This window comes from Amblyomma americanum, chromosome 3, assembly GCF_052857255.1.
Source record: "Amblyomma americanum isolate KBUSLIRL-KWMA chromosome 3, ASM5285725v1, whole genome shotgun sequence".
NCBI lineage: Eukaryota > Metazoa > Arthropoda > Arachnida > Ixodida > Ixodidae > Amblyomma > Amblyomma americanum.
Window position 1 is genome coordinate 17,316,774 of NC_135499.1, and position 20,148 is coordinate 17,336,921.

The 20,148-nt window shown below is 44.3% G+C and overlaps 3 protein-coding genes across 4 annotated transcripts in view; 2 read left to right on the forward strand and 1 right to left on the reverse strand.

The window, feature by feature from the left end:
- The window catches only part of LOC144123446 (uncharacterized), a 775,538-nt gene that overhangs the window by 700,938 nt on the left and 54,452 nt on the right, over positions 1-20,148 (forward strand). Inside the window, exon 7 of the mRNA XM_077656272.1 lies at positions 19,148-19,198. Within this exon, the coding sequence (XP_077512398.1) occupies positions 19,148-19,198 (51 nt within the window). The remainder of the gene's footprint in view (positions 1-19,147; positions 19,199-20,148) is intronic.
- On the forward strand, positions 4,031-7,773 carry LOC144124464 (uncharacterized). Of its 2 annotated transcripts, XM_077657143.1 has the most exons (7): positions 4,031-4,388; positions 5,131-5,299; positions 5,366-5,489; positions 5,579-5,809; positions 6,862-7,024; positions 7,113-7,310; positions 7,421-7,773. In XM_077657143.1, exons 1-4 carry the CDS (start codon positions 4,121-4,123, stop codon positions 5,786-5,788), a joined length of 771 nt encoding a protein of 256 aa, XP_077513269.1. In that variant the 5' UTR covers positions 4,031-4,120; the 3' UTR covers positions 5,789-5,809; positions 6,862-7,024; positions 7,113-7,310; positions 7,421-7,773. The 2 variants fall into 2 exon arrangements, with proteins under 2 accessions (XP_077513269.1, XP_077513268.1); XM_077657142.1 differs by having other exon boundaries at positions 7,113-7,773.
- Positions 8,714-14,125, reverse strand: LOC144126316 (uncharacterized). The gene is made up of 6 exons (XM_077660400.1): positions 14,086-14,125; positions 13,321-13,464; positions 13,139-13,192; positions 12,973-13,038; positions 12,815-12,916; positions 8,714-12,755 (listed from the first exon to the last, which is right to left on the reverse strand). The coding sequence occupies exons 1-6, from the start codon at positions 14,123-14,125 to the stop codon at positions 11,749-11,751; spliced, it is 1,413 nt and encodes a 470-aa protein (XP_077516526.1). The 3' UTR covers positions 8,714-11,748.

The following is a 20,148-nucleotide window of genomic DNA, read 5'->3' on the forward strand; positions in this document are numbered from 1 at the left end:
TATAGGCAATTAGTTTGACGGAAGGGGGTGCTAAGGAAAAGTTACGCCGTAAGTAGCCAAGGACGCGATTGGCTGAGTTAGCTATATTAGTAACATGACTGTGCCAGGATAGGTCACTGGAGATATGGACACCTAGGTACTTAATATTGTCGGTTTGAGTTATGGGACAACCGTAAAGGAGGTAGTTGGGAGGTGAGTAGTTACGTCGGCGGTGAAAAGAGACTACAAAGGTTTTATTGACATTTAGTTTCAAGAGCCAGGTATCGCACCACTCTTGCACTTTAACGAGGTCGTTCTGTAGGACGGCAACATCTGATTGGTTATTTATGGAGCGGTAAATCACACAATCGTCGGCAAACAGGCGTATGTTCGATGACATGTTATTTGGCAGGTCATTAATATAAATTAGGAAAAGAAGGGGGCCTAAAACAGTACCTTGAGGAACACCCGACCGGACATGGGAGAGAGCGGATGAATGGGAGTTGGCGACAACAAACTGGAGACGATTGGTTAGAAAACTGCTGATCCAGGTGAGCACACAAGAGTCTAAATTAAGGCATGACAGTTTGAGTAGCAGGTGACGATGCAATACTTTGTCGAATGCTTTCTCGAAATCTAAAAAAAATGCGTCAGTGGGTGTATTAAGGTCAAGGTTGGTGTGAATGTCATGAAGGAAAAGAGCAAGCTGTGATTCACAAGAGTGACCTTGACGGAAGCCATGCTGATTGGGGTGAAAAAAGTTGACCGATGAAAGGAAAGATGCATTCCCATATACCTGGGAATAAATAATATGCTCCATGATTTTTGAACAAACACTTGTGATAGATATTGGTCTGTAGTTGGTGGGGCATGAACGGTTACCTTTTTTGAAGACAGGAACGACCTTCCCAATCCTCCAGTCAGCAGGAATGGCACCACTAGTTAGCGATTGCTGAAATATGAGTGACAAAACAAAACTACTGACTACTTTAGTATCTTTTAGCACTTTGGCATTAATGCCATCTGTTCCCACGGCGGATGAATTTTTAGTTTGTCGATTACATTAGAGATACCGAATGGGTCGAAAGTTATGGGATACATTTTAGGATGAGCAAATTCGGGGGTGAAGGGAGGTGCACAAATGTCTCATTGGTGAAGACAGCGCAAAATGCATCGTTTAGTACACCAGCAACTTCGTGTTCAGGAACATTGTAGCCGTCGTTATGGAACAAAGAAATACTGGTTGAAACTGAAGGATTGATTGTTTTCCAGAACTGTTTTGGGTCGTTACGCAGCATAGAGGGCAGAGTGTTGTTGAAAAAGTTGTGTTTGGCGGTATATAAAGATTTTTTCTACTCGCTGGCGGCGCGAAAATACTTATCCCATGCAGCGTCGTTGTTTGAATGCTTTGCAATGCGAAAGAGCCTTTTTTTCTTGTTATTCAACAGGTTTAGTACAGAATTGAACCATGGCGACTGTGCACGCTCTGTTATTGTGATAGTGGGAATGTACTTTGCGATTAGATGGAGCATTTCGGTTTTAAAAAGTTGCCAGTTAGTATCAACAGGACGCTCTTTATAACTGGCCGCGAAGGTGTCGCAAAAAGATGCCAACTCTGTATTCATACCTGCATAATCACCTTTACCATAAAGAGTCAGTTTTTTCTTGTTTTTTTGGCTTTTGAGTGAACTGCAGTGGAAAGAGCCACAGATTACAGCGTGATCGCTCGGGGACGGGAGAAAGATAAGCGAAGAAAAAATATCGGCCTGGGTTGTTAAAATGAGGTCCAGGATATTAGAGGAGTGGTCTGTAATGCGTGTAGGTTCTGTGACCAGCTGTGATAGACCGAAAGTCAGGCACGTGTTCATGAATTCACATTCGTTGTTGCACTTTGACAAGGTGGAAGCAGGGTTAGTCCAGTTTATCGAGGGATAATTGAAGTCACCAAAAAGAACGACGGGGGTGTTATGATACATGGTTGTTATAGCTTGCAATGATTCGTAAAATAAAGGTAAGAAAGAGTCGTCTGTAGTTGGGGGTCGATAGCAAACACCAGTTAGGAAGCGCGGAAAGGTAGCATTGCAACATATCCAGATTATTTCTAAAGGGGACGAGATATTAACGAGCGTGCAGCGCAGCGATCGGTTTGCGGCGATTAGAACACCGCCACCGCGCGCATTGCCGGGTCTACCTTTGCGAAAGATATCAAAGTGAGGGAGTGAAGGCAATATTTCGTGATCAGTTATTGATGGATTTAGCCAAGTTTCTGTAAGTAGTACTAAGTCACTCGAGAACGTGATAAGTAATTTCTGGGCATGGAGACCTGCCTAGTACCAAAAAATTGTCGACATAGCGGAAAATGCGAGTGTTACTTCCGGCCAGCTCTTCCCCCACTAGTCTGTAAACCTTCTAAATTGAAAATAACGAGTCACAAAAGACAAGGGAGAAGAGAACCAGTGTTCAAGCCACAACGACTGGTGGCAGTCGTTCTGGCGTGAACCCTCGTTCTCTTGTTTTTTGTGACTGGTTATTTTAAATTTACAATGTACCAGCTGGCCCGCATTAAAACCCTTCTGTCAACCTTTCCTAGAAAAATGTTACTAAGAACTGGGGCTACTCAGGAACCTATGCAGACCCCAGATTTTTACAAACAAACCTGACCTGTATCAATGTATCTGACATGTATCAAGCAAACCTGTATCAATGTTCGCCTCGCAGAACATGCCAATTCCGTCAGCAGCAAAGAAAATCCAAATGTAGCACAACACAGCCTCGCGCGTAATTGTTCTCCGTTTTTTGTTGACACTCCAGTGCTGTTTGTACATGATGACCAGCGCACAAGAGAGATCGCTGAGGCATTCCACATTCTATTAAAGGGCGATGGAAGAGTGAGCAAAACCTCCATTAAATTGTCGTGCAGGGAAATGAGCTTGCTTCAGTGTGGGTAGCGGGGTTTACGATAGCGCACGTGCCTTGGAAGGGTGTTTCATGTCCGTCTTTTTTTATTTGTTTTATCGTATGTTTGTGATTGCAGTACATCTGTGTTTGACAGGAGGTCCTTGCGCGTGTAGGTGTATTGTATAAATTCACTGCTTACTTTCTAATAAAATTCAGTTGTAAGTTTAGTGCCTTCAGTGTGTCTCGTCTCGTCCTCTGTCTGTGTTCTTAAGCGCTAGTTTTTAATACGATGGCTCTTCACAGGTCGCGACAAATGAAAAATAAATATTAACGTCTGTGCCAAATTCAAACGCATAAACGCCGTTTTCTAGTATCGCTTGAATTTAGGCTCTTCAAATTCAGTCCAACTTCCACGAGATTGCAACATTCACAATGCGCAGCTAAACCAGTTTTAATTTTCTGCCTCCTTCATTAGTTCCGCCAAAATCGTATCACGTTCAAACACTCAGACAGTCTTGCCCGCTGAAGGATGTATGTTCAAAAAATTATTGCAAGTGTGGGCTTGCAGCCAAGCTTGGCGCAACTTCAATTCGGCATCTCCCTCTAACATGCGAGAAAAAGCAGCGGCCCGCAAGCACCTGTGCCAGCTGCTCTCGCCAGCTGCCAGCCGACATGATCAGGAGTAAAGCAGATGCCAACCTTTGTCCATGTTTATTTCGCCGAGAACCTGGCCACTAGCTAGCTGTCATCCCGGCGTCACCACTCTGCGACTGTCCACCATGTGTGGTTTGAATTGCCGCGGCGCCGTAAATTCGTAGTGAATAGGCGAGGGTGGTACGATGACCAGAGGTTGGAAAATACCCTCGTTTTCACTTTTCCTCCCTCCCCCTCAGTTTTGAATCCATGGCCCTCCTTCACGCTCGCCCTCACATCGTCAACTCTCCCACACCCTCGCCCTCACTAACAGTAACTTTAAAATTCGAGTTATATTTTCTATTCGGTAACATCAGGCGATATTACTGAGTAATAAACATTCAAGATAAGGCCTCAAGACCCTAGTGGGCGAGAAGCTAGATGCTTATGGACCTCCTTCATGTTTACAAACAAACGAGTTGGTGTAGGTGGCGCTGCAGTCGCTAGCGACCTCGTGGTAGGCAAAAGGCTGCGAAGCTACATTCAGTTACAGTGCGACCAAGCTAGCGAGAGTGAGCTGTATGTGCTTTTTTTGTCTGCTTGATCGACCATGCTGTCCGCGAGCGATTATGTCGTGAGCCTGAGCGGTGCGGACCAAAAGCAGTACATGGAGAAGCTCCATGTATACGGTGCGCAGCGTCCGGACCCGTACACCGTACCGGAAAGCGAGTGGGTACAAGGCGCAGAAGGGAAGCGTCGGTGTCCGCCGGTGAAGATGAGCAACGTTGTTGTATATCTGCTGTTTTCACCGAGCAAATTCACTGCGGAAAACGTTGAGAACTACAAAGCTCTGGAGGCTTACAACTACTTTGAGTCAGGTAAGTGGCCGATGTGTCTTCTCGTACGTAAACAAGCAGGGCGCGCAGACCGCTCAGCATGGCGCGAACCAAGCATTCCGCACAGTACTTCATTGGTTATAGCACCATCGCATGGCACTTACGACTGCACGGCAGATAAGTGTAGGTAAGCACGGCAACGGTAGCAGCGCCAACGCGCCGTAGGGACCGTATGGCTATGTAGTCCCTCGTTTTAGACGGTTGAAATCGCCACGTTAATTGTGTGGCGTTTGTATCCGTTTTGTGCGTTTGTGGCATCGCTGTCGGTGTTACCTACCGCATTTCAAAGAACAAAAAGAAAATTATCATATTCCCGCAAGAATACTTGTCAACTGTTTCTTCTAATTGACTCGCTGCGGTAGCGCAGTAGCGGGATGCCTTCAGCCAGCGCGAGCAGCGGCGGCAACGCACACATCGTGTGCTGCGTGATGTGTGGATACGTTAAAAATTGCGCGTGCACGAATTTAATCTGGCGCCTTCCACGGTAGCTTGCGTACTGCGGGACACCTCCTAGACGCCAAACTCTGCAGACCAACCGGTTATCAGATAAGTCTATATCTGATGTAGGTACAGCTTCATAAGTCAGAAACTACCGTTCTCCTCTAAGGCTAGATATTTTATGCATTTTAATTTTTTTTCCCTCGCTGTGCCTTTGGATGGGAACATTGGGATTACAAGTACATTTTTTAATCTCCTGGTGTTCTTCACTATCCTCCGTCTGCAGGACTGGTCCGAAAGTGTCGCCTGTGGAGGCCAGGTGATGTGCAAATAAGTTTTGTGCGCGCCGAGGTCATGCCCTCGCAAACCGCGGCTGCAAAAGGCCACGATACATGGGTGTGTGTTAACGACACATCAGGACAAATACTGGCAGGCCACTGCCAGTGCAAAGCTGGGTAAGTTGACTTCTTCCACTAAATCCTTCTTATATCAGGGTGATCATCGAGTGCTTTGTTATGCAGGCTAGGTGAAGTGTGCAGCCATGTTGCTGCACTACTGTTTGTGCTCGAGGCAGCCGCTCTGGAGCGTGCAGATGTCTCATGCACCTCGCAGCCATGTGCTTGGCATGCAGCTGTGTCCAAAAAGGTAAATTTAACATTGACATGAGAAAGCTTTCTTGAAACAACTAATACCTGCATCATGTTATTATTGTACATAATTGTGTTACATTTTAGGCCACCATGGTCCCAGTTGACCAGCTCAACTTGAGCAAGCCCGGCAGGAAGGCACGAAAACTTGCTGCGGAAGCCAATCACACTTCTGAGACCTATGACGCGAGAGACATAGAAATATTTCAGCGCTTGAGGAAGGCAAGCTCAAGTGCTGTAGTTCTGAGAAGCATTCCGAAGACAGATTCAGAGGACAGACTCTGCTTCAGAGGATGAAGAAATGTACACGTTTTTAAGGTACATTTCTCACGTTTCAGTGCCATCAAGTGTCTTCATGAAAGCATATTTGCCCAAAAACAGGAGCTTGCATGCATTAGTATGTTTTGTTATATGTTTGCTCATTTGCAAATTCTGGTTGCCACTGTCATGCACAATTCAGTAATAGGTCAGGATCAACCCAGGCTGTCCATGTTCTGCTATTGCTTGCTTTTATTTGATATAGACCTCTTTCTTGATACGCGAGTTTCTGTGCTGCATCAGGCAGCTAATGCTAGCAGCAGAATTTTTAAACCAAAGTACAGGGGCGTCCATTTCTAGATTGAACGCGCGAGCGGCATGTCATGGCTGCGCTCTTAAGGACGCTAGTCTGTACATTACACGTGTGCATCAAAGCAAAGTGGTATACGATTAGAAGCACCAGCTCTAGAACCTTTTACTCTTGTTCCACTTTGCTTTGATGCATAGCCATGTTGGACGCACTGGCAATCCGAAAAGCACTGCTGCACCTCTCGCATGTTCAAGCTAGGAATGGACAACCCTGTATCTACTCTTTCGGAAAAACAATGTATCCCATAATTTCTGCTGCCTTTTGTGATCATGCGAGAAGTGAGTGCATGACTCTAGATCTCAACCTCTAGCACATTCATTTGCAACGCAAGCTGTACAAGAAAAGAAACATGAATAGGAGTATCTATTAAAAGCAGTAACAATAGCAGAACACACTGCAATGCTAGAAGGTGGACATTTGAAACAAGTGAAATAAATGTACATGCACTTAGCTGCAAACAGTGCAAAAAGAAATGGCAGTGAAGTTTTCTTGCCATGGCAGAGTAGGCACTTTGTTAGGCCTGCATGTCTAGCCCTGAGATTATCGGCTGGTGCATGAAAGGTAGTTGGTAAATGACATGGCTAATTATACGTCACTTAGTGTTCCATCGACATGCTTAATGAGTGCTGCACCTTTGATAATTTTTGCAAAATATTTGATTGAGGTGAAATGAGATGTTCAACTTCAAAATATAGTCAGCATGCTTTGGGTGGAAAAAAATTATGCTTAATTTTTCACCCAGGAATGCTAGAAAAGCACGAAGCACAAAGGAAGACTTCCTTGAGGATATGTTTCTTCCGCTCAGTGAAATTGAGCGAATAGAAAAAGCCACGAGGCTAACAAGCAAATCACCGTTGTGGCATGAAGCTAGGTACGGAAGGCTCACTGGCACCACTATGCACAGGGTGAGAAATCATTTTTGTACTTGTAACTATTTGCTTGTAGTGAGAGCATAGGAGTAAGTGAATTAAAATAGCTGCATCTTTTTTTTAGATCCGAACACTGAAGGCAGACACAAATGTCCAGGGCCTTCTGGACAGCGTCCTGCAGCGGCGGCCCCCACTCAACATTGAGGCTGTCAGATGGGGTGCAGACAAAGAGAAGGTGGCCAAGGAGCAGTACCTGGAGTTCATGAAAGCACGTCATGCCAACTTCGAGCTCCATGAAATTGGCTTTGTGATTGATACAGATGTATGTTTCTGTTCAATTCACATTCAGTTAGCGGCTTTGTAAGGAACTTGATCATGGTCTTGTTCATTTTATGTGGTGCATGAATTTACCTCAACAATATTTTTTCCCAGGCTCCCTTCCTTGGTGCAACCCCTGATGGTCTGTGGCACTGCAGTTGCCATGGTGTGGGCCTACTGGAGATCAAATGTCCCTGGTCTCTTAAGGAGCCCCACCACCAAGTATTGGAAGCCTCATACTTGAGTGCCAGTGGGACCCTTTTGGAGACCCACACGTATTTTACACAAGTGCAGACGCAGCTGCACGTTTGTAGAAAAGCTGTGTGCCATTTTGTGGTGTGGTTGCCGCACCAATTTGGAATTGTGGAGGTGCCATATAGCAGCCACTTCTTCAAGCCTCTTTTAGAAAAAGCTCGTGCTGTTTGGGCCGAGCATGTGCTTCCTGCTCTGTTGTAAGCTGGCCTGCAAATACTACTGGTCATGTTTTTTTTTCATGCATGCAGTTCATTCATTCTTATCACTTAGCAGGCTGTGCTGCAAGGCTGAAGTACCAATAGACAAATCCTTGCATAAGATGTCCGACAGCGAAAATGAAGCTTCAAAATTTTGTTAATGACTGTGTGCAGAGGATGTTTGTAACATCGAAAAGCCAGAGTTTCCAACTGTAATAATGATGAATTTTTATGGCGCAACGGCATCTCTGGCCAAAAAGTGCCATGCCACAAGGTTTTCATTTTCTCAAGGTGGGGTCAAAGACCTATTTCTAAAGCATTTCATCCTAAAGAAGCCGAGCACCAGGCAGGGGAAGCTTGTACCCATTGTATCACCGGTGGGTATCAGGCGGCACTGGGGATCGAACCCCATGTCTCCCGCAAGCGGATGCTCAAACGACTAGGCCGCTGCTGCGTTAAAGTTGCCAACTGAAATTGCCTGAGCTAAGGCCACAGAAACTGCAAATGTTATAGATTGGCGCTGGAGTGAAACTTCACATGCCTGCCAAACTTGATGGATGTAATCATGAACCAGAAACAAATCTGTGGTATAAAATAATTACAACATGGTAACCTTGGAAGACCTCTCCGGCTAGAAGCTGAGCATTTTCTTTAACCTCAGTTGCTATGCATACATCTAGTAATTTACTGCATCCAGATTTTTTTCAACAAATTTCAATGCTTTTCCCACGTAGTAACCCAGGATAGCGTTCAGTGGCCGGTTGGCAACTAAGAACTTCACTGTACACAACCTTTGCTCACTTGGGCATGGTATTTGACATTCAGCTTCAATGGGAAAGGAAGCTCCTGACTGTGGTGCGTTACAGATGCATGCAGTGGTTTCAGGTCCATTGGCCAATTTCATGTATGTGTTCTATGTTCACGTCAAAGCTCATGTTGCTACTGTGTCCTTCAGACTGTTGCGACTGTTGAGCAGTGTTTATGTTGAGACTGTGCAGGAAGAGCTTGTTCTGAAAATCAAGGAGCCCGGTTGTACTAACTGTTGCCTCACTGAGTTTGCCTACATGTACTTAGAAAATGCCTGTATTTCTTGTAGCAGGAATATTTGTGTGAGCAAGTGGAAGAGGGCCAGGAACATGGCTTGTGCGTGCCCCACAAAATGAGTGATTATGTTACTGCTTCAGCTCCAGTCTGGGATGTGGAGTTCTTTATTTTTGTTTTATCTTTGCTGCTTTAGTTACTAGCATATCCAGAAGACCCACCATAATTTCTGCTGCTTTTCACATTGCAAGAACTTTGTTCGTTGATAAGGAACATTCTCAGAAATCTACTCAGTATTGCATCTCTTACAACAAAGCAGTTGCAAACAAGGGTGACCAGCCAGATTTTGCCTGCTTGCCTCTTGAGCCGTTAAAAATTCAGTAAGTGCCTGGGTTCCTTTTTGCTGCATTGAGTTAACGATAGCTGTATATTAGCATGGTTTTTCGAGCACACCAAGTTAGCACATAACTGCCCCTTTGCAGTCATGAGGCCGAAATATAGCAGCCTGGCTGTTTTTAATGTGGCCTCACGGCATAAAGTTTTTCCACTTTCGCAGTCTTACTTGCCTGGCATTCATTACTGCGTGGCTCAGGCTGTGCAGATGGTCACAGAAATGTGCCTGCCAGAGAGCAGTCGCAGTCTTCTGCCATACTTGCAGTATATTTCAGAAGCAGAAACCAGAAGTGGTACTATTTTTTATTTATAAATACTGAAGGCCTTGACAGGCTCTTACAGGAGTTTTGTAAAAAAAAAGCATACAACCTTGAAGTCATACAAATCAAATCTTTATTTTCCATCAGGTGCTACAGATGGAGGGGCTATGGAAAAAAAGCTGCCACTTGGCAGCTTGACGAGACCGCAGATCCATATATAAGGCAGCGTCTAGACAGCACCAGAGCATAAACAAGCGATAAACAAATCAAGGCACTTGAACAGAGCAAAATAAAAGAAAAAGTCCTGAGCCAGACCAATCAAACACCATCAGCACAAAAGAATGAACAAGCGATAAGCATATCAAGACACTTGATAATTGCAGAAGAAAAGAAAAAGTCCTGAGCTAGATAAAACAAACACCAGAATAGATAAGTCACGTTAGTCAATGAGCAAACAGGTCTCGAAGTGTAAGAGTGGAACAACTAAATAAATCAAAATTCAGTGACTGATGATAGTTTAAAAGAGATGGCAGAGAAAAACACAAACGCTCCATACCAGAATTCAAGCATGGTACAGCAACCTTCCAGTTTTCTCCACGTCTAGTATTATAACATTTCTCATTTCTTTCTAAATGTGCCAAGGCATCGAGGCTATGAATATTTTTTTTTCACTTCATACTTAAACCTAGCACTCAAACGGTAGCGGTATAGCTTGTGAGCTGTAATAACATGTGCCCTGTGAAAGAATTCTGCAGTGGTTGCATTATAACCAGCATTGTACACGTGGCGTAGATACCGTTTTTGCATATGGAATATTTTTTGTGTGTTAGAGAAAGTAGTAGTGCCCCAGACAAGTTGGCAATACTTGACATGTGGATAGAAAAAAATTATAAAGCATTATTTTGGTTTTAGTAGAAAGCATGTATCGGAGACGACCGACTACACCGGTTATTCGAGCAAGTTTGGCTAATACAAAATTCACATGCGATTCCCAGGGCAGATTGGCAGTGAATATAACGCCTAGACATTTAAACTGGTCAACAATGTCAACAGGATGAGAGTTTAAAACAATATCGGCATGAGGAGGAACAGGTTTATTTTTTGGCCGGAAGAGAACTGCTTTTGTTTTATTTTCGTTAATGTTCATGTAATTGGATAAGGACCATTGCTGCAGTTTGACTATGGTATCATTGCAATCAGTGATAAGTTTATCGATGTTATTACCAGAAAAAAATATGCTGGTATCATCTGCGAAAATAATAAATTTGGCGTTCTGATTAATGTTAACAATGTCATTTATACACAGGTTAAATAGCAAGGGGCCCAATATGCTGCCTTGTGAAACACCACAAGGCAGTGGCAGCACTCGTGATCGTGAGTTGCTTATTTGGACTACTTGACATCGATGAGATAAATATGATTGCAATAACTGTAATCCACACCCTCGTATACCGTGAAAGTCCAGCTTCAGCAGAACATCATGATTGACGAGGTCGAATGCCTTGGAAAAATCGACAAATAGGCTGAGTACTATTGCCTTGCATTCAAACTGTGTTAAAATATACCCTTTCTGGTGAAGCAGAGCTAATTCTGTAGACGTATTCTTCCTAAACCCAAACTGGTGTTTTGTTATTATCTCACAGTGATGAACAAAGCTTACAAGCCTACAGTGTAATATTTTTTCAAGGGGCTTAGAAAATATAGGTAAGATAGACACCGGATGGTAATTGCCCAATTCATTTCGGCTTCCCTTTTGAAAAAGCACTACTACTTTTGCGGTTTGCATTTGCACTGGAAATGTCGATGTCATCAGACATTTATTAAAAATATGCGTTAAGACTGGTGCAATGACATCTGCGACATACTTGACTGGTTTTATTTGAATTTCGTTGATATCCCTACTGCTGCTGTTGTTTAATTTTTTATTGTTGAAATTACTTCCTGTACATTCACTGGCTGTAGAAATATTGATTTTGCATTCCGCATGCTGATATATTGACATGCATTTGAGGAGCTTCCTGGCATACTAATATTTGTAAAAAAATTATTGAAAGCATCAGCCAGTTCCGCCTCGTACAAAACTTTGCCATCAATCATTAGTTTATAAATGCAGGTACGTTGGTTATTGCGACGCAATAGCATGTTTAATTTGTCCCAGAGCAATTCACTCGGCACACACATCTAAAACAACACAAGCAAAGACACAGCAAAATCTTCGCATGTTGACACTCCTCAATTTGCTGCTCCTTTTTATTCGATATAGCGAAAAGATGCTGTGCCATGCTCTGCTTCATATTCATGCAAGTCGAGGTTTCATGTTTGTGATAGCAGCACAAATTACAACAATGTCTGTTGCATGCCGCAGCATAGTGATGGACAGTCGGTCCCTGAGAATGTGGAACACTTTAATGCGGCCAATGGCTCGCTCCACATGAATACGCACTCTAGAGATGTGCAGGGCATCTTCCACTTCCTTAGCTGAAAGTTGCCTTTTGCCTCTTGTCAAGGCTGGCACTTCTAACCTGGCACCTCGATGGGCAACATCTTCTCTGATTAAAAACCCTCTGTCAGCCAAAACAATGTCTCCTTCCTGAAGTTTGTCCAAGAAGCCCGACTTCAATATGATCTCCTTGTCTGATGCCCGCCCTCCCCAGCATTTCGTGACAAAGCTAATAGCACCGCATGGCGTGATGCTGACCATGAATTTGATAGTATTGGAACTTTTATAATGGGAATAGGTTTTAGACCTAGCAGAATACCCTAATGGTTTTTGAATTCGTACTTCGGTGCAGTCAATTATGGCCATGCATGTCGGATACTTCCTGCGCACCATCATGGGCATTGTTCTGCATGCGTCCTCCCGTGAAGGCCAAATAATGAAACGCTTCAGTTCAGAAGCTATGATTGGTATGTTCTTTACCATTATCCTTGCCACTGTTGTTTCTGAGAGCCCTAAACGATGACTGATGTCAATGTTCAGCAGCGCAAGCCTTAGTTTCATTAGCACAACTAGAACAGCATCTGCTACAGTGCAGCGATTTGGAATATAAAGAGCCACATTTTTAAAAAGTGAAACAAAAGAGAGGAAAAGCGCTTTGCTTCGCAGTCCTGTGTACACACTCACGCACTGCTCCGTGATACAGTTTGCAGAGAAGCGTCCCTGCTGCACATTCTGCTCTGCTTCTGCAGCCCTCTCTTTGGAATAATGCAGTGCTTTTTTTAGGACATCAATATCTCGCTCCTGCTTTTTGTTTTCTTTTTCAAGAGTAGCAGCTCTTCTTTCCAAAGCTTGATATGCTGGCTCTGAAACAAGAGCATTGGCTATAAATGATGCACGCCACACGTAACTGCAAAACACTTACTGCAAATGTAGCATGGTACTGCTACGAGCAGCTCGTCCCCCATGCTTGATGTAGCAGATGGCATCTCTTCATCCCTCCATGATGCATGTGCAGCTGCGAGGCCTGCATATGAATGAGCTGAATGGTTCATTGAGATACTCGTGTTTTTACTTTCTTACCTTCAGCACCGGCATGCTGTGAATAAGTAGCTCCCATGTCAAGCTGAGAGGACTCATCCTGAGAATCTGAAATAATGTAACTAGCATGATGCATACAATAATAAAAGATGACCTGCTGTGTTAATAAAGTGCTGTCTTAATTAGAACTGAACCACAACCAGCTCACCAACATCACTGATGGCTTCGTCAGCTTCCATAACTTGATCATCTGATGAGGGTGCTGACAAAAAAAAAATGAAATGCAAAAGCATCAGCAAGTGTAGGAAGCTTGAGTGCTAAAGATTGCAACCGGGGAAAAAGCAGTAAAAATACATGATACATTTAAGTGCAGGCTTATAATCTACTTACAAGTGTTCATTGGTTCCTGCACTTCTCGAGCGAGGGCTCGGGCCTTGGCGCGCTGCAGGCGAGCAGCTGCTGCAGTCCTTTTGTTCTTGTGCGCGAATATTGTCGGCACATAATCGGGGTGGTGAGGATCGTCTGATGGCTCTCCTGTGTACCAAGGATGAAATTACATTCTGCGCTTTTAGAGTGCGTTATACAGTTACGAGCTGTACCCGCCGCGAATGCTCGGTGGTTAAGGCGCTCGGCTACTTAGCTGTGAATAGACCATGCACGTGGTAAAGAAAAAATCGGATGGGATCGAGCAAATGGTTATCAGTTAACACGTGCACTCTCTTCATCATGAAACCAAGGAAAGCAGTTCGAGGTGTACACGGCTAAACTTGTTAGCGATCCCTTTCGTACGGGTTAAAATTGCTAGATTAGCCGCGACAACAAAACCATCGCCGAGTGCAACTTTGTTCGTTCGCGCAGCCGCTGACTACGCATATCTACAGTTGTGTATGTGACACGGCTTGTTCTAGCAATTGTTTGCACAGGTTAACACATCCTAAGCCTGCGACAACAAATAAAATGCCTTCGCATCACACAAATGCTTTGTTGTCTGCGTGCACGTATGTAGTTACGTACGTACTACATTCGGAATCGCACCCTACATACAAACACAGCGCTAGATGCACTTACATGTCGCGAAGAAAGTCAAATTAGAGTTAATGGTGACTCTTGCGCAGGCACATCACAGTGTGTAAAGTTGCATCAGCTTCAGCTTACCTGTGACGAAGTGTTTTCCGCATATTCGATGAGCCGGCATCGGTATCCATCCTTCGCGCTTCACCGCGGCCGCCCACTGCTTACGGCGACCTTCTTGGACTGGAAACCTGTGGAAGCTTACTGAACTTCCCTTTATGTGTCTTTCAGTGCACGCCACGGCAACACAGCTAGTCGGCATGGTGATTTTGCTTTTTTCCGAGCACCCCGAACCATACACTAACTGCGGTAGGCAGGGGAGTGAGGCGTTGTTTTGCCTACCACGCGAAAGTCACTATCGACGGCAGCGCCACCGCATCTTCGTGACGTCGCAGAGTGAAGTAGGTCCATACTGTTGGGTGCGTGCGTGTACGTGTGTGTGAGCTGTTTGAGCTAAAACGTGAGACAAAACCGGGACAGCTACGATTTCAGTCCTAAAATATCACTCTGCCTTTACTTCTGGCACGCAGTGCATGCATACATGGGCCCTGCACTTATAACATTTAATCGTAATCTATATTTTGTGTATACTGCAAACCCCGCTGGGGATTTCATCACAGTGGGTTACACATATAAGTTAACAAAACGTAATAACACAGGCAAAGAACGCAAGAAAAAAGTAGAATAACGTTGCTTGAATTTTTTGGAAAATAAGCATGGACAACATATTTTTAAACAATACTGGAAACAAATGTCGATATATATGATATTGAAACTTTGCCATTGGTTAGAAGATTGCATTCAAATACTCTTCCTGGATAGACATAATAATTAAAACTGTTATTACTCGCGGTTAATGGCTTTACTGTGCGGCTATGTCTTCGCCTAGTGGCGTAACCAGATGAAAAAAATTATTCTCGCTAGATCCGTCTTATAGTGGCCGTTAATAAGCTGAAAAAAGAGTTTTAGTCGTGACACACGGTTCTTTGCGTTAATGGTGCCAAGTCTGCTTTAGTTAAGAGTTCTGTACCTGACGTACGTCCAAATTCATTTTAAATGAAGCGAGCTGCTTTTCTTGGTGCCATTACTACCTTATTAGTGTAAGTTGTGGTGAAAAGGTCCCAACTAACGCATGCATAGTCTAGTATCGGCTGAATTACTGCTTTCTATGCGAGCAGTCGGACAGGAGTAGAAAGTGTAAAAGCTCTCTTCAAAAAGAACAACTTGCGATTAACATTAGTCATTACGTAGTCAATGTGCTTAGTCCAAGTGAAGTCATTAGTGATCAAGAGTTCGAGATACTTATAATGCATCTCGCGAAAATCTCGAGAAAAGCGTCGATAGGATGAATATTTAGGCTTTTTACCTAAACCGGCGTCGTCAGTAGTGAGCAGGACAGCTTTGTGGTTCGATATTCCATCTACTATCTGGCAATTTTTTTTTGGTAGTAATTGATTTGATAACAAAAAGGAGGTCGAGCATTGATTGAGAATTGCCCTGAAATATGGTATTTTCTCCTACAATTTGCAATAAGTCGAAGGCAAAAGCAATGTCAAACATAGTTTCAACTTGGGGGTCATGTTTTTTACCTGAAAAATTTGGCCAGTCTACTTCAGGCAAAATTAAAAAAATATCCTGGCAATATAGTACAATTATCGAATTTAACATTCGTCCACAAATATTGTTTCAGTTCGTCTAATAAGGCAACGATAGAGTTGGGGGGCCTCTACATTGCTCCAATAATATATCTACCGTTTCCAAAGTACGTTGTGCAAAAAATGCACTCTGCATTGGGTACATCAGGCATTGGTGCAATTCACAGGGATGACTTAAACAGAATGCTGACATCTCCACCTCTACCGTCGCGATCCTTTCGGTACGAGCTGTAGCCAGTGGTAATGAACTCAATGTCAAACACTGCATTGTTAAGCCAAGTTTCTCTCAAAACCGCTATCTCGGGACCATGCGAAAGCAGAAGAGCCTCCAACTCAGTTGACTTGTTTAGGACACTTCTGCAATTAACAGTTCGTATTTTCAGGGTCTAAGATTTTTTATACAGTCCGGAGTCAGTTGCTTTGTTTCTAATCATGAAGCGATGAGCTTTTGTTTCACCCAATCATACAGTATGCTATCAAAGCTTACCTTATCATAAAATAGCTTTAAAGCTTGGCGCCCTCTTTCCATTCTTCTTCCGAGCTTTTCCAGTTTCCCTATTTCCTTAAACCGTTTAGAAAAGTCCGCAGCTAATTATTTCCAGCTTTTTTGGTTTTTGGATATTGAGCTGAGTCTGGTGTTTTTGAGTTAATGGCATGATTGTAATATTGACATTTTTTTCAAGAAATTAAAGAAGTTTCAAAATGACTGGTCGGGCCTTAATTATTTCCTTTTTACCCACTCTGTGGCATCTTTCGACACCAGTTAAAGTTAAACCTAGTTGTTCCAGAAAACTACCATCAATTACTGCCTTTTCCAAATTCCTCGCTAGGCTCATCGCTAAGCTCTTTACTCCGTAAATGGCCAGGTTATTTCTTCTGCCTTTGTTTTAAAAATTGGCCATCTGGTTCCTAACATTACTGACCTGTTCCTGAAGTTCCGAGATTGCCGATTTTATGTCTTTTACCTTTGTGGCTAAGACATTTCGGCCTAACAACTGTTTCTCAATACCATCAATTCGCTCCGTTAAACCGGAAAGTTTATACTCAGTATTGTTCTGAGACACCTGCAGGCCCTCCATTGTTGAGTTAATCTTGCTGTGGCCTTCTAGCAATTCCGATAGCATTTGTTTTTCAATCAGGCCAGGATTTGTTTCATTACCGCCACAAGACAACAGATCTTTTGATAATGCAATTGCACGAGAAAGGAAACGCTGAACACACAGCGGACAGGGAAGCAGCACCAGAAAGCGTTCGTCACAACTGTAGCAATGTGCAGATTTGGAATTACTAACCTGGATAGCAAAGCAAAAAGAATTGCTTAGCATGTTCCCTCGTTTGCTACTGCCAAGCCCACTGTGCCAAAATGGTGTCTGTGCGTGTGTGTGCTCTCCTGCTGTCCTCGTCACTTGAAGCTGCGCCATTATTCCCTTTAGCTTGTCTGACCAGCTTGCCCAAACCTATACGCTCCTTAAAATGAGTCAGCGCGTTGTTGTGTCTGTGTAGAAAAACTAATGTACAAGATTATTTACAAAACGATTCAATAGCGTTTACCACGAAAATTACAATAAGTGCTAAGCAGAGATTTGAGGAAATTTTGCTGGCCGCTTAATTATCATTACCCAACGACATTGGGATTGCACTGGGTTTTCTGAATTTCACTGGTTCTAATCTCCCGCCATTTCGAGCGGCTTGCTACATGCTCGTATGATGACGTTTCCACGAGCATGGATGGAAGATGATGAAGACCACACTTTCAAACTACAGAGTGAGCGTGGCACTTTCAACGACAACATTCGTGAACGCAGCTACCTGACGAAGACGATGATACTGCAAGCACAGCACGAGAGTTTGACAGTTCGCGCAGGCAGGGTGTTAGGGTTTCTCCCAACTGAATGTTCAGATGAGAGAAGTGTATGAACCGACCGGCTTACAACCGGAGTGGCACTCCTTGGTTATGCGCTCAGCCTTACCTCGCGTATACTGCTCTGCTGCTGTCTTTTTGCGATGTGTTTCGTGGCATTTTCGTGGCCTAAAATAATGCAATATAAACTTACATCATAAGATATGTCAACAGAAGTAAGCCAGTTTAGGTCAAGCAAATGCTAGAAAGTGAAGACAAACCTTTGGGAATAGGACTAACGGCGCTGGCGCACGATAATTCATTGTTAATCCCAAAGCTAAAAACAACCCATGATTTTTTTTGCTTGAACGTCTACGCCTTACCAAAACGCTGAGTGTCAATTCCCTACCATGTCTGCTAGAAATCTGGTTCATAAAATCAGGCGTGCGATTACGCGGTCACAGGCTTACCAGGGACAGAAATAAACTAAGAGTGTTCATGTTATTTGGAGAGCAGTACAAATTTTTTTAACACATCGTACAATGCAAGGCGGAGCGAGCGATCATTCAGGACAAGGTGGTTAAGGTGCTGCTTTATTTTCATGGTAAGACTACATTGGTCGCCTTTGCCTATCACTCTGCGGCACCACTTTCCTTTACCGCAATTCCATAGAAAAAAGAAAGATGATAGACTGCACTAAACTACTCATTGTGTGAATGAAATATTTCCACACCAGTGCCTCCAACAGGCTTTGATTTGAGAGTAGAATTTCGTAAAAGCAATTTTTGCGCTGCAGCTAAGTCTGTGAAACCTCACTGAGCAGAAATCTGACTTAATTCTGGCAAAGGAGTTCTAGAACTTGGGAATTCAACAGCCTTACTAGATGTAATTTCTGTCTTTTACTCTACACTGTGATCATCTGACAGTCTAGGGGCTAGTAATGAAAATTTTGACCTCGGTGCCACGGTTCCCGCTGGACTGGCGGCCACCCGCACGGACCGGCCAGTGGCCCCTTGTTAGCGCACTATACAGGGCATCTCACCGAATACTTTACATAATTTTGAAGAATACAGTTTTTGACTTAGAAAAGCACTTCATTCGGCGGTGTGGTAGGTCGCGGCTACGGAGAAAGTGGGCTGTACCCGCGTTTCGTGTTCGCCTCGTGTACCTCCAGAGTGGAGAAACTACGTCTTCCCCGGGAACCTTCACTCTACGAAGTAGCGCTTTAAAACGGAAATTCATAATGGGATGCACAGACAAAAGCTTTTGCCCGGAGTATGGTTCGGGCCACCACCCTCGCCCTCAAACACTCAATTTTGCCCTCCCTCACCCTTACCTCATCATGTCTTTCCTCCCTCGCCCTCACCTCGCCATGTCTTTCCTTTCTCACCCTCGTCCTCACGAATTTTCATCCGCCCATCCTCCCTCACCCTCACCTCACCGAGTGAAATACTAATGAAGTGAGGACGAGGACACCCTCATGAGGGTTCGCCCTCGTGAGGATGCACACCTCTGACGATGACCATGTTTTTTAAGAAGCGTGCAAATGTCCACTGAAACCCTGCTCACAGAAACGCAGCAAAGGCTAAAGACCAGACGAAATTTTCGAACAAGATAGGATTATCATTTCTTTCTCCCATTTTCCCTGCAGGAAACTTGACCACCGAAGATGCCGTCGAAGATGAAGAAATCGGCGATGACGGTAAGCTGTGCAGAGCGCCCAGATGTGTGCAGCGGTACCTCCACGTCGAAAAAAGCGATGTGGGGCGCAACGCAGATGATTCACTGGCGGCGCAGCCAGTCGGGGGAATTCGGCTGGCACCTGCTCCAGGCTATCCCTGGCTGCTATAGGCCCATTGGTATGCTGCCCTTCCGCATCCAGCGGTCGGAATGGGTTCTCCAGAAGAGTTGGCGGCGCACTCTCCGCGGCCCAATGCCAGGGGGCGGCCTGAAGAGGTCCTTACTGAGCTCGTGTAAATCGGGCATACCAAAAGGGGCGACAATTCAAAAGCCACGATGCCACAGGTTTTCCCTCTCGGCAGGAAGGGCGCATGCTGCCCCCGCCCCCCCTCAATCGCGGCGCTTTCATCTCCTATTCCGAAGGCCTCAGTGCCTCATGGGGGATTTGCGGATGGGCGAACCCGGTCTGGGTTCTGGAGGGCTCACCTTTGGCAGTAATCGACAAAAATGATCTCTCTAGTACTGAGGCCAGAGGGGCAATAAGCCCCGGAACTTGGCTAAGTCAAAGAAGCCCGGCCAAAACATTGCGTAAACCGTTCACAAGGTAGCAAAAGGTATCGTCGTTCCTTGAGTGACGCACCACCATTCAATAGCTAAACTTTCGTTCTCGTGACGCAATCCCGGATGGACGCCAGCACCTCCGTAAGCGCGGGGCAGAAATGTGGATATAATAGAACTGCCGCATAATCTGATGTTGGCTGTAGATATTTCTCTGCAATAAATAGGCGGGTCTGAGCATCGCGGAAGGGTGTTCGAACATTCGTTGGAGAAGGAGCTGAAGCACCCTTGGAGCGGGCCTTAACTCGGGTCTCAAGCAGTGAAGGGGTGTCCAGATTTATTTATTTATTTATTTATTTATTTATTTATTTATTTATTTATTTATTTATTTATTTATTACAGACACCTGCAGCG